At 49.3% G+C, this 12,582-nt stretch overlaps 8 protein-coding genes across 8 annotated transcripts; 3 read left to right on the forward strand and 5 right to left on the reverse strand.

The window, feature by feature from the left end:
• Positions 1 to 400: 400 nt before the first annotated feature.
• On the forward strand, positions 401 to 711 carry N7479_002093 (Rpo12/RPC10 RNA polymerase subunit family protein; the record flags this gene model as incomplete). The annotated part of the gene is made up of 2 exons (XM_057249790.1): positions 401 to 609; positions 687 to 711. 2 exons carry the CDS (start codon positions 401 to 403, stop codon positions 709 to 711), a joined length of 234 nt encoding a protein of 77 aa, XP_057114222.1.
• Positions 712 to 1,186: 475 nt separating this feature from the next.
• N7479_002094 (anthranilate phosphoribosyltransferase) lies at positions 1,187 to 2,569 on the reverse strand (the record flags this gene model as incomplete). Its single annotated transcript, XM_057249791.1, has 2 exons — positions 1,187 to 2,152; positions 2,210 to 2,569. 2 exons carry the CDS (start codon positions 2,567 to 2,569, stop codon positions 1,187 to 1,189), a joined length of 1,326 nt encoding a protein of 441 aa, XP_057114223.1.
• Positions 2,570 to 2,863: 294 nt separating this feature from the next.
• On the forward strand, positions 2,864 to 3,913 carry N7479_002095 (mitochondrial 54S ribosomal protein uL10m; the record flags this gene model as incomplete). The annotated part of the gene is made up of 1 exon (XM_057249792.1): positions 2,864 to 3,913. One exon carries the CDS (start codon positions 2,864 to 2,866, stop codon positions 3,911 to 3,913), a length of 1,050 nt encoding a protein of 349 aa, XP_057114224.1.
• Positions 3,914 to 4,154: 241 nt separating this feature from the next.
• N7479_002096 (phosphatidylinositol-specific phospholipase C) lies at positions 4,155 to 5,561 on the reverse strand (the record flags this gene model as incomplete). Its single annotated transcript, XM_057249793.1, has 1 exon — positions 4,155 to 5,561. The coding sequence occupies one exon, from the start codon at positions 5,559 to 5,561 to the stop codon at positions 4,155 to 4,157; it is 1,407 nt and encodes a 468-aa protein (XP_057114225.1).
• Positions 5,562 to 6,355: 794 nt separating this feature from the next.
• On the reverse strand, positions 6,356 to 8,008 carry N7479_002097 (Carboxylesterase type B; the record flags this gene model as incomplete). Its single annotated transcript, XM_057249794.1, has 1 exon — positions 6,356 to 8,008. The coding sequence occupies one exon, from the start codon at positions 8,006 to 8,008 to the stop codon at positions 6,356 to 6,358; it is 1,653 nt and encodes a 550-aa protein (XP_057114226.1).
• Positions 8,009 to 8,248: 240 nt separating this feature from the next.
• N7479_002098 (uncharacterized protein) lies at positions 8,249 to 8,558 on the reverse strand (the record flags this gene model as incomplete). Its single annotated transcript, XM_057249795.1, has 2 exons — positions 8,249 to 8,310; positions 8,360 to 8,558. The coding sequence occupies 2 exons, from the start codon at positions 8,556 to 8,558 to the stop codon at positions 8,249 to 8,251; spliced, it is 261 nt and encodes an 86-aa protein (XP_057114227.1).
• Positions 8,559 to 9,532: 974 nt separating this feature from the next.
• N7479_002099 (uncharacterized protein) lies at positions 9,533 to 11,150 on the forward strand (the record flags this gene model as incomplete). The annotated part of the gene is made up of 4 exons (XM_057249796.1): positions 9,533 to 9,701; positions 9,762 to 9,865; positions 9,920 to 9,991; positions 10,062 to 11,150. 4 exons carry the CDS (start codon positions 9,533 to 9,535, stop codon positions 11,148 to 11,150), a joined length of 1,434 nt encoding a protein of 477 aa, XP_057114228.1.
• A 544-nt stretch (positions 11,151 to 11,694) lies between these two features.
• On the reverse strand, positions 11,695 to 12,469 carry N7479_002100 (gluconokinase; the record flags this gene model as incomplete). The annotated part of the gene is made up of 2 exons (XM_057249797.1): positions 11,695 to 12,147; positions 12,233 to 12,469. The coding sequence occupies 2 exons, from the start codon at positions 12,467 to 12,469 to the stop codon at positions 11,695 to 11,697; spliced, it is 690 nt and encodes a 229-aa protein (XP_057114229.1).
• Between the last annotated feature and the right edge of the window lie 113 nt (positions 12,470 to 12,582).

A 12,582-nucleotide genomic window follows, 5' to 3' on the forward strand; every position in this document is an offset into this window, starting at 1 on the left:
TCACAGTCGATGATTACATGAGGTGCTGAAAAGGTTGTTTTCAGCCTATAACATGATAAATACATAGAAGGTATAAACACCTTCAGGTGTGATCAATGATATTAATGAAACTATCAAAACATATAATTCAAGACCTTTCAAAATTCCATACAAAATCCAAGTTAACTATACTTCTAGATCGGGTCCCGGCCCCGGGGGGTATGGATGTGCTGACTAATAAATCTGCCAACCTCATGACTAAGCACCTAAAATCCCGCCCGGCGCTCCAGAAAGAAAAAGAATCCAAGTATCTTAGCATAGAAGCTAGTTTCCAGCTGAAAACTCTCACCCTCTCACCGGACACGTTTAGCTCGCGCGCAAAATAATCAATCCACAATCATACCACTCTCAACCTCAGACTATGTCTCGCGAAACCTACCAGGTCCCCACGGGCACCCAGAACAACTTCGACACCCAAGGTGGAGGTTTCGGCAACGCCATGGCCATCGACAGCCCTTCAGTCACCTACCTGTGCGGCGAATGCTCTGCCCGTGTTCCCCTGAAGCGCGGTGACCAGATCCGCTGCAAAGACTGCGGTCACCGTGTGCTGTACAAGGAGCGCACCAAGCGGTAAGATTTTCTTTTCTGAGAATTATCATGCGATATGCGCAAGACATGGACTGATGTTCTTTCTTGCTTCTCAATAGTATGGTCCAGTTCCAGGCTCGTTAAGCGTCTCATCTACCCAACCAAAAACAAGACGTTTGGAGGTTGCGATGGCTCAGGCGGAATCGGCTTGAGATCCTTTGGTTTTGAAGGTTCTATTTTTTTTTGACGAATTATGCATACAATGGCGCTTTGGAGTTGAATCACACAACCCAGTTTTTCTATCGTCTCAATCTACAAGACCTAGATGCGATGTTCTGGCCATGTCCTCTAGTCCTAGTCCAAGTCTGGACTTGTGAGACAGGCTTCAATTTTTTTATAAGAAACAACTGTACCTGCTTTCAGAGAATTGAAGGCATTTAACATGGAGCGTTGAGATTAACTACCCGAGATTCCCACATATCTAAACACACATCAGTGCACTCAGCGCACCCATCAGAACAGATGAAACCATACATATCTCAAACCGAACGTCCCCTAGACCCGAAAAGGCTATCACATCTCAAATAAACCTACGAAACTAGTTACACAGCATTCTACTTTAGAGCTGGTTAGTTACTTCAATGAATTGCTCCAGGTTCTTCAGAGACTGGCCGCTCTCGATTGCCCAGCGTGCGCGACGCACGCCTTCTTTCCAGCGGCCACCGCCAGGGCCACGCTCGGTAATGACCTGCCCATCATCGCCAGGTCCCATGTTGCTGGTATCGGCCTCGCAGATGCCCGAGGTGACAAGTAGCCCAGCCACATTCATGAGAACAAACTCCAAGATGGGGTCATCTCGTGGGAGCTCATTCCGAAGTATGCTCATCAGCTTTTCCGCGTTTTGCTTGGGCATTTTACCTCCACCCACCTCACTAAGGGGATGAGTAGAGAGGCCAAAGTCTGATGGGTGGAGCTGGAAGGTGTCAAGCTTGACAAGTGTACGAGGATTGTCGATATCATCCCCACTTGAGTCATCTGCGTCGTCTTCTGAGGCCTTGTATGCAGGGTTCGGGTACTCAGAGAGCCTCCAGCAGTTTGTCTTTCCAGCGCAGCTGATTTCGTCCATATCCTCTGCGCCACAAACAATCATGGCTTTCTTCGCTCCACTTTGTCTGAAAGCCTCAGCAAAAACCGGACCAAGACTCTGGTATGCCACGCCAACTACACGTGCTTCCAGTGCCCAGTCAACGGGGTTTGCTAAAGGGCCCATCAGGTTGAAAATCGTTCGGAGGCCGAGACCCCTACGGACAGGGTTGGAATGCATCATGCCTGGGTGGAAATTTGGAGCGAATAAGAAAGAATAGTTGGTTTTCTCGTAGACCTGCGCCAGGTTCTCGGCGGTGATGGCTGCGATCTTGGGTGGTACTGGCTGGATAGCATTGAGGACATCGGCGGCTCCAGAGGTAGATGTTTGAGCACGGTTGCCATGTTTAGCTGTCATGAGAAGAGGAGATGCAACGATTGAGGAGGTTGTGGAAATGTTAAAGGTCGAATGAGAATCTCCTCCGGTTCCAACAATATCACACTATACATCGCGGCCTGTCAGTGTAACTCGATGACAAAATAGAGGTGGTCTGCATACCAATCCACCCCCATAATTTCCCACTTTAAGGCTGCGAGACTGGATAATCTTGATGAGAGGACCTCTCTCAACTTGGCAAGCAGCATCTCGCATGCATTGAGAACATTTCGCAATCACATCTGGCTGCCTATCCTTGCCGGTTGAATGGAGCAAGGTGAGGAGGGCAGCAGTCTGAATATGAGATAGCCGGTCCTCGAAAATTAGAGCGAATGCAGAAGCAATCTCCTCTGCACTCACAGGGGGGAGGTCCTGTGCGCTGACCCGGATCCCAGCAGCCGCGGGGTAAGCGAGGCGCTGGAGGAGCGGGGCGATCGAAATGGACTCTGGCCGTTGAGTAGGAGAGGATATAGGTGTCGCCATAATTAAGATATTTGTAAGCAACCGTGTATTCAGAATAGCCCAGCAGTCCCAATAGGGTTTCACAAGCTTAATAAAAATACCTGTAATATCCGTAACATCAACAGTGACTCAATGAGGACCTATATATCCGGCAAAATACTTCACCGCCTTTTATGCACCTTACCATTTTAGGACCCAAAAAATATCACGCTTTGCAGTTCCCGGGGGCTGTCTTGATCTGTCTTGACCTGTGTATATCAACTTTTTGAATTGCTTAGGCATTGATAAAATCAACACCTTAATCAAATATTCACAATGCCACCTCGGTTAAGAATTTCGTCGATTCAGCAAATCCCTCGATGCCAATATGAACTCCGAATTACCAGGAGCGCATCCAGCGCTGCAGCCCCGGCATTCACGCCAGCTGCGTCAATTGAGCAGATGACACGCTCCCCAGCTCCTGTATCAAGATTTCCTCCTACTCAACCACCTTCGCACCGCAATCCCGAATACCGCCGGTCGCAGCTCCTACGGTCCTACACCTCCCTTCTCCGCACATCTCCTCTCATCGTGCTGTTCCAACACAATAACCTCAAGTCCATGGAATGGGCAGCCATCCGACGAGAACTAACCATTGCTCTGCAAAAAGTGGATGAGAAGATTGCCGCCGAGGGCCGGACAGCGCCTGCGCTCGCTCCTTACATTAAGATCCAGACCATCCAGACTAGCATCTTTGAGGTGGCTCTGCGCATCGTCGAGTACTTCCGGCCCAGCGAGTCTTCTCTGGCTTCAGGAAAGCCCCCAAGTGCAATTGACCCCGTGACACAAACCTCCGCCGAGCTCCCTGCGATCTCCGGCTCAAAGGATGACCCGGCCCTGACACACGACTTGTCTCGCACTGCCCACGCCGCAGTAAAGAACATGAAGGGCATGCATGAGCTTTCTCCTCTGCTTGTTGGCCCTGTTGCTGTCCTTTCAATCCCTACCGTCTCGCCTGAACACATGAAGGCCGCGCTGTCAATTCTCGCCCCCAAGGAATCTGGCTTCAAGGCCCCTACCCGCAAGGCAAACCCTGAATACCACGAGCCCATCGTTCAGAACGGTCTCCAGAAGATTAACTTGCTGGCTGCCCGTGTGGACAACCAGGTGTTTGATATCGATCAGACCAAGTGGGTCGGCAGCATCGAGGGTGGCATGGACGGTCTCCGCTCCCAGCTTGTCACTGCCTTGCAGAGCATGAGCTCCAGTGTTGCAACTACTCTGGAGGGAGCTGGCAAGAGCATTTACTTTACCTTGGAGAGCCGCCGGAGCGTTTTGGAAGAAGAGGAGAAGGGACCGGAGGGCGACAAGAGCGAATCGTCCTAATCTGGTCATGGTCGTTCTGATTCATTTTCCTGTATAATAGATCATATTCTGCGTTTCGTCCTCAAGACCCCCAACTTCCTACTTTAGGATCAATGTATACTTGCAAGAAATCAACTTTGGTGCGTCATAATTTTTCATTTAACTCATGAACCATTGTATTGCCTGTATATGAGAGGCAAAATCCAGACCACGCCTAAAAAACAAGTTTCCTCCTGATATATGTCCACTATATGTTCGCCATCTAGTCCTGTCTCAAACGCAGTTTGGCATTCATGCCCACAATGCAGCGCACAAGATCCCAATCTCCATTCAAACCAACCCAGTCCGTAACAAGGATACCTGTCGAGCAGTCCGCATCTTTGTCTTTACCTCGGCGACAGATATAATCCACAATCGCCGGGTTAACCTTAGCAGCAACCTTCTCGGGCCAAGTATCCGTCTTCCAGAAGTTACTGGCACTCAAGAAATTGACGTAAAAGGGGAAAGCCTTTGTCGCATGCATATTAGGCTGAACACCAAACGGATAGCGGCAGCAGCTAGCCCGATCAATCTGCTCTGAGACGAACTTAATCTTCTTCTCGATATTCATACTCTCCAGCACCTCATAGAAATCCTGAATGCAGAGCTGGCCACTGGGACACGTAGCATTGGGAGTATTGTCCGCCCACGCAGCAGCATCAATACCCCAACCAGTCCCACCATGCGCTTCTTTCAGCTTCTGCTGCAAGTTAAACCGGCGCATCAGAATAACCCTACCACGCACCTCGCCCAGAGTCGGGATCTTGGGCCGCACCCACCACCCCTTAGCATAGTGGTCCTGCAAGATACGTGAGAGCTGCTCGTCAGTCGCGTTACCGGTGCCCTCCCGCTTAATAGAGATGATCAACGTCTCGGAGGGGTTGCGCTCGAGGAACTCGTTGACTTCACGCATCAGATCGCGGAAGTACTTGTTTCCCGTTAGTGAGACGGGGAACACGCTGTGTACGAGGATCAGCTCGTCGCGCGCAGCGTCGTCTGGGTATTGCGGCTGCACGCGAATATCGAAGAACCGCACGCCGTTCTTGAGTTGCTCTTTCGGGCTGACAGCCTGGCAGCGCACCGACGGCGGCGCAATGTGGCATGTGGGCGAGTTGTGTGTGCCTGGGATTGAGAGGGCGGAAACAAGGGTCTCGTCGCGGAGCTCACGCATCCAAGCGTGCATGTGCGCAGAGGAGAAGATTGTGAGGAAGGATGCTGGGACCACGAAGACGCCGGTAAAGCGGTGTTTGGGGTTCTCGCTTAGTGCTTTCATTGTTGCTGACTCTGCTGTTGGGACAGGGACTTGGATCTGGTATTTCTGGCCTTCTGCCTCGAAGATTAAACGCATGCGCTCCTTGTCAGAGTGGACGAAAGAGCGTAGCTCGGTCTTCTTCGTTGTGAATGGCTCCAGGCGAATGTCGACATTCTTTTCCTCAAAGGGACTGCTGTCTTGTTCAATGGAGGCAACAGCATCGTTGCGCGTTTGGTTGGTCAAGACCTGGGTAAGGTTTCTGGCAATTGTGCTGAAGGCATGGAACCCATCTTTCTCCGGTGCCTGGAAGCGCTCAATGCGCTTCAGGACAATTGGAGTGGAGGTGTTGTTGCGGAGACTAAGGTGCTCAGCAACCATGGTGAATTGACAATTTGGAGAATTGAAAGCAGAATAAATCCCTGTGCGAAGAATTTCTCTCAATCTGGTTCGAAATTGGTTGCCTGGAGAGCTGGGATCGAAGTGGATTACCCCTCCACTAGGGATCAGTGGACGATCCCCGACAGGGGCGCCCTTGTTCTTGGCATGTAAGGCTGATTCGTGTGGACATCTCTGCAAGACATAGCGGGGATTTTCAAGATCTATGCGGAGGATTTTGTACAATGTACGATGTAGCCAGTCGGTGTCGCGCCTAGCTTGGCCCTGGCGATCTGGGCCCAACATTCCCTTACTCTGTACATCATACACCACATTTGTTTCGTTTGCTTAGATTGAAGCTATTCTGATTGATTATCTTATAAAATGAGAGGAAAGTTTAATGCTACTCTTAGGATATTCTGTAGATCATTGTAGGTTGAGGTCATCGACTTAATAACCTTGGTCCAGTTGGTGGATACCATGGATATATATGTCTTCAAGAAATATAGTATAAGTTGACCACATATAGATGCACATGTATGTATATGTATTTATTGAACACAAAAATAGGCGGCCACTTATGCGGCCTTGTGCTGTCTTTCTAGCTGTCTTTTCAGATGTGTCCTGTTTTAGATATTTTATCCCCCTCCTAGAGTTATAGGTAGATAGCAAAAAAAGGCGAGAAAAAGTGATAAATGTGCAGATGACTTTTCTATGTATAACTAGAGATAGTTACTGAGCATGGAAAGGTCTCTGCTTTGTTTGTTAGAGGAATTGGCAATCCAAAGGGATACCCTCTAGTAGGGAACCTGCTGGTGGAAGTAGTCCATCATAAACTTCACCCGCTTTGGCTTCGCAATGGGCACATTTTTGAACTGGTCGCCGAGCTCCATGACAACTTGAGTACCATCGGCACTGTTGGGACTCCAACGCGCCAACGATCCACTACCATTGTAGGAGCCGCCTTTGTTAGGGTTGAGGGTCTTCGCAAAGTTGGCCCAGTAGGACACCATCTTCTCCTGGATCTCAAAGTCGATCTCGGTGAAGGCGTACCTCTCGGAATTGGCGTAGAGAGCGCCAAGCGCATACATGATCTCAGATTGGTGGAAGGCACCCTGATCCTGGCTTGGGGGTGCGTGGGTCCAGTAGTAGGTGTAGAAGTCTGAAGTGGCAGACTTGTACCACTCGGTAGCGTATGCCCACGAGCCGACAAGAGAGAGATCACAGGCAGCAGCGTTCCAGGCCTGAGAGGCAATGGTATCGTTGTTCTGGGCAGGGTAGAGCTCGAAGTATGTGCTGGAGAGGTTGCCGTACTTGAGCCCGCAGTAGTACTCGTACTCTTCGACAGTGTAGTCGGTGTTGGTAGAAGCACCAGATTCATCCCTGGTGTTACCAGTAACCAGAGGAACATCGTTGGCAGGGCCATTGATCAGGGTGTCAATGTACTTAGATGGAAGCACATAGTTGTCAAGAACAGGCTTGAAGATCAGAGGATAACCGGCGGAGAGTGCAGTGACCCACCAAATGGAGCTGTTGGTGACGCGGTCGTCGGAACCAACTAGTAGGCTCTCCATCGAGAGGTTGCGCATCTCCGCAATTGTAGAAACGTTGTGGGCCTTGATGTAGCTAGCGCTATTGGAGATAGCAGTAGACATTTCGACGTATGAAGTGGCAAGGCCAGCCAGCATGGTATCGTAGGGGTATCTAATCCCAGACTGGGAGATACCGCCTTGGAAGTATCCCGTGAAGAGAGGGCTATTAACCGCATGGTAGACTTGAGAAGAGCCGAAAGACTGACCAGCAAGGGTGACACGGTCAGGATCACCGCCGAATTTGGCAATATTCTTCTGCACCCACTTGAGAACCTCCAGTTGATCCAGAATACCATAGTTACCAGAGGTCTTGTGCCCAGTGAGCTTGTACCCTTCCTCGTTGAGTTCAGGGGTAGCGAGATAGCCGAATGCATCATCACGCCGGTTAAAGGTGATGAGAATGACATCCTTCAAGGCCATGCCACCACCGTACCACCACTCCTGGTTGCTGGTTTCGTCGGAACCTTGGTTCCAAACCATGACAGGAAGGCCGGCAGCAGCGGTTTTGGCGTTGGTCCAGATGTTGAGACTGAGACAGTCTTCGCTAATACCGGAAGCCCTGGGATTAGGACAGGCAGGGCCAAAGTCCGTGGCCTTCAAGGTCTTGGTCCATGGCTCGCGGGGCTGCGGTGCCTTCCACCGGTTCTGATACCCTGTATCGGCAGCGAAAGGGATACCCAAGAAAGCGGCGACGTTGGACTCGGCGCCATCAAAGTACTTATCAAGAGTGGACTGGTTAAAGTACTCGAACCCCTCGACAGGACCGTAGGAAGTTTGGATGACCTTGTCCCAAAGCTGGGCTTGGGCGACAGCAGCACCCAAGGCCAGTGAGGCCAGAGTCTTGGTCAGGAGAGCCATAATGCTTGGATCACTGAGAAAAAGAAGATTGAAGCGATTGAAAACTTGAAGCACAAGGCTAGGAGGGGAGGGACCGAGGATGTCCTTATACCTTGTAAGCTTCTTCACCGGCGTAATCCACCCACGTACTTAGTAACGTGCATAGTACTCCGTAGTGTCAGTACACTTGGCATGCTATAAATTGAAACCGGTTAAAGATTTATGCAGCAAATTAAAGGTTTATGCAGCAAACGTACGACGTTATCTGGTGTTCCGGTGTCTAGTCTGGCGGATTTCGGGTCTTGCAGGATCGGCCTCGGTCTCTGTATTGAGCTAACGCGATGACGATCATCTTCAGTCGTGTCCACGTACGTCTGACACGCGTACATAATTCGGGCAGATTCCGAGATTCTCTTGCTTCTTGCAGAATCAAATCGTATTCTTGCAGTGGAGCATTGGGAATGAGGTCAGTGTTTGCCGCTGCGGCCCGACCCCGAACTCGGGTGGCTGATAGGAACAAGTCGAATCTGATAATCATGATGGATACATCCTTGTGTTCTTCGTCAGACATGCCCTGGAAACCAAATAAGGGCGTTCAAATCCTAATGGTTGTTTAAGCTCAGTTTTGAGTAGCGTAATAGCGCAATCGCATACTGGGTGGAGGTTGAAAGCTGCAGTGGTACCTGCCTGGGTACCTGCATAATAGAGGTGGACCCCGGGAATCACATATCCGCATCATCGCACCTATATGAATATCAAGTGTCAATACAACATATATTAAAAGGAACTCCTAATGTGACAAGGAAGGTGCCGTCTTTATCAAAAAGAGAGACTGGTGGAATAGTGCATAGCTGTGCATAGCTGTGCATAGCTGTGCATAGCTGGTCAAGCTCGAAAAAAAGAAGAAAAAAGATAATCCCTCCAATTACTCCCAGCGCAGGATCGAAACCCTCACCAGTTTCACCATTAACTGAACTTCCCAATGCGGTATCACCCGGGCTCATTGTTCCATTCAGCAATCAGATAGCCTTGTGTCTCTCACCCACTCAGCTATCTGGGAAGGATTATTAGCAGCTAAAATTAAACTAGAGTTAAATAGAATGAATTGCTTGTGCCATATACATACATTCTACTCCAACTGCCCTTACTAATGGTATATCTGCGCTTTAGGTTCTATTCCTTAGTCTACTTCATTTTATACTACCCAGCTGTCTATGGATAACCTGTGCAGTATTAATTTACTCAAAATTTCCCAATTGACATCTCACAATGAAAGCAAACAGTAATGATTGCCTAGCAATTCAAAAATATACAAAGAAATGAGACCATAACGTTAGTGCCATACTTCCCCAGAACCATACTTGCCCGCATCAATAAATGCGGGGAGACCGGAGATCACGTGGGTAGCGTCGGTTAGCATCGGCATGCGGGCAGAACAGTCGATGCTCGAGAGCCAAATAAAGTAGACACAATGCTCCTTTTCTCTTCAGGAATCTCAAAAGACATCTCTTGGATCTGTCTTTATCAACCTGTCTTTTTTTAATCATGAATTTCAGCCGCAGCGGGGGACTCACTGCCCGCAACTTCAGGCCTTGTCTACCCCAGAATCGTCTCCGCATCCGCTCCACACTACCACCGCTCTTGTCCCGGAGATTCCATGCCAGCTCTCTGCTATGGGCGATCAAATCACAAGTTCTAAAGGACGTCGGCGAGGGTAATATATGCTTATTCCCTGCCTCATTCTTCAATTTGTTCACTTACAATTACTACATAGGCATCACTGAGGTCCAGATCATCCAATGGTACGTGGAAGAAGGGGCTCATATTGAGGAATGGAAGCCTTTGTGTCAATATCAGTCGGATAAAGCTGTCGATGATGTGAGTGCTACCTCCTTTATTCCCATATCATGAGTTAATAGCTAATGAACCTAGATTACTTCGAGATACGAGGGCGTTATTAAGAAACTACATTTCGAAACAGATGATACAGTGCCTACGGGAAGAGTGTGTACTACCTTCACTCTTATCCATCTGATACTCACACTGCAATTACCATACTGACAGGCTTTGGTAGGCACTCTGCGATATCGAAGTTGCAGATGGAAAATACCCCGATGATAACCCGCCGCATGAATCAAGGGGGGCGCCGTCTGAACCTACTCCTCCTGTCTCTGAGATCACAGCTGCGCCTCAAGCAGCCGAATCCTCCTCATTAACCCCTTCGCCCATCAAAGTTCTGGATGATACACCCAAGTCAAAGCATGCATCCCTTGCAGTACCCGCAGTACGCGGGCTATTAAAGAGCCACGGCGTGAACATCCTCGATGTCAACGGAACTGGCAAAGAAGGGCGGGTGATGAAAGAAGATGTACTGAAGTTCGTAGCGGAGAGAGATTCTCCAGCAGTTCCTACATCGATGGCCGCCTTGGCTTCCATGTCACCAGACACACGACAAGTAGAGTCAATCGCCAACCTGACCCCGGTGCAATCACAGATGTTCAAGACAATGACCAAATCCCTGAACATCCCGCACTTCCTCTACGCAGACGAACTCAAAGTCAACGACATCACCGCCATCCGCAAGAAACTCGCCAGCGACAAACGCGATCCTACCAAAATCACCTTCCTCCCCTTCGTCGTCAAGGCCGTCTCACAGGCTCTGACTGATTTCCCAATCCTTAACTCGAAAGTTGATACCACAGACCCCGCAAAGCCCAAGCTAGTCATGCGCGCCAAGCACAATATTGGAATTGCTATGGATACGCCCAATGGTCTTATCGTTCCGAACATCAAGAATGTCGCCAGCCGTTCGATCTTCGACATTGCCGCTGAGATTGCGCGGCTCAGTGCCCTTGGTCAAAGCGGCAAGTTGACGCCCGCTGACCTCAGTGGCGGTACTATCACTGTATCGAATATCGGCAATATCGGAGGTACATATGTGGCTCCGGTGATTGTGCCGACCGAAGTGGCTATTCTCGGCGTGGGTAGGTCTAGAACGGTGCCGGTCTTTGATGAGGACGGACAGGTTACACGCGGGGACATGGTTAACTTCAGTTGGAGCGCGGACCACCGTGTTATTGATGGTGCGACAATGGCGAGGATGGGTAACAGAGTTAAGGACCTAGTTGAGTCGCCCGAGCTCATGCTTCTAAATCTCAGGTGAATAGACAAGTCACCTCTTTGGTGAACTACTCAATTGTATCTAAATAATATCAATTTTTGGGTACATCTTAAGACACTACATACTTGGTATAACTTGTTTGCTAGCTCCAATATATTCATTATAGTATGAGTTTCTTAGTACATCGTACAGAGAAAGCAAAAAGATGAAAAAAAATAAATATGTATATATAGACAGGTCAATTGATATGAAAATCCACACCCAAGATAAAAGGATATCGCAAAGCTGCCAAGTCAGACAGTGGATATATCAAAACATCACCAGGTAGAAACTCAAGATGCGAGCTTCATCAAGAAACGCCAGATCTAAAACAGACCGGTGACATAGCCAAGCCGGCCAAAACACCCAACACCATTTGGAGGAATAACAAAATAAAAAACAGAAAAGAACCAAAATGCTAAGAAATCCTCCATGCATATACCATACCCATTTTTGCTCGAACATGCCAATGAGACATCATCGACAATCTCACCGAACAAAGTAAACTCAATCCCATCAACCCATAGTAAGATCGAGAAAAAGAAAATCACTTATACTCGGCAAGCTTCTCAGTAACAGCATCAATAACGTTACGATGCACATCCTCCATCGTACCCTCAACATTGATAGTGATAGCATCCCACTCGCCCTTAGGCTCCTCGAGGACAGCAAGCTGCGACTGCACCATACTGCTCTTCATGTAGTGTGATTGGCGCTGCGAGACGCGCTGCAGCAACACATCCTCGGTGAGCTTGAGGTAGACGAAGTGGATCTGCACCAAGGACGAGCCGTACGCGGCGACACGCATCACATCCCGGTATTTCTGCTTCAGCGCGGAGCAGGCTACTACCACGCCGGCGGGTGGGTGGAAGTTGTTTGCTTCTGAGGGGGAGAGGGCGTTGATTGCTGCTTGTCGAAGGGAGATCAGCCAGTCCCAGCGGTCTTCGTCTGTGAGTGGTATGCCTTTTCCCATTTTGTCTTTGTTTGCTGCAGGGTGGAACTAGGGGTTTGTTAGTTATGTGTGTAAATGGGGGGTTTCGGCGTGAATTGGGTATCTGGTGCATTCAGGCACCGGGTGCACTTACGTCGTCGCCTTCTAGGAATGGAATGCCTAGCTCGGTGCGTAGGACATTACCGACAGTGCTCTTTCCGCATCCTGCTGGACCGGTCACGACCCAGATATGTTGCATTTGCGCGGGTTTGGAGGTAGAGGATGTCACTCCGTTGGTTCCGTTGGCGGCAATGTTCGGCATAATGCGCGCCTTGCTCACGGTATCTACTATGGTAGCGTGAGGCTGGGATCGTTCGCCTGCGGAAAGCATGTTGTAGAGAAAGAAAAAGGTATTTGGAAAGAAATGGAGAAATGGTCTTTGGATTTTCTGGTTCCAGAATATGATATCTTGGGTCGAAGTGGAGGTATGACGCTGGAGTGATA

The sequence above is a fragment of the Penicillium vulpinum genome (genome assembly GCF_028829585.1).
Source record: "Penicillium vulpinum strain IBT 29486 chromosome Unknown utg000001l_segment0_segment0, whole genome shotgun sequence".
NCBI lineage: Eukaryota > Fungi > Ascomycota > Eurotiomycetes > Eurotiales > Aspergillaceae > Penicillium > Penicillium vulpinum.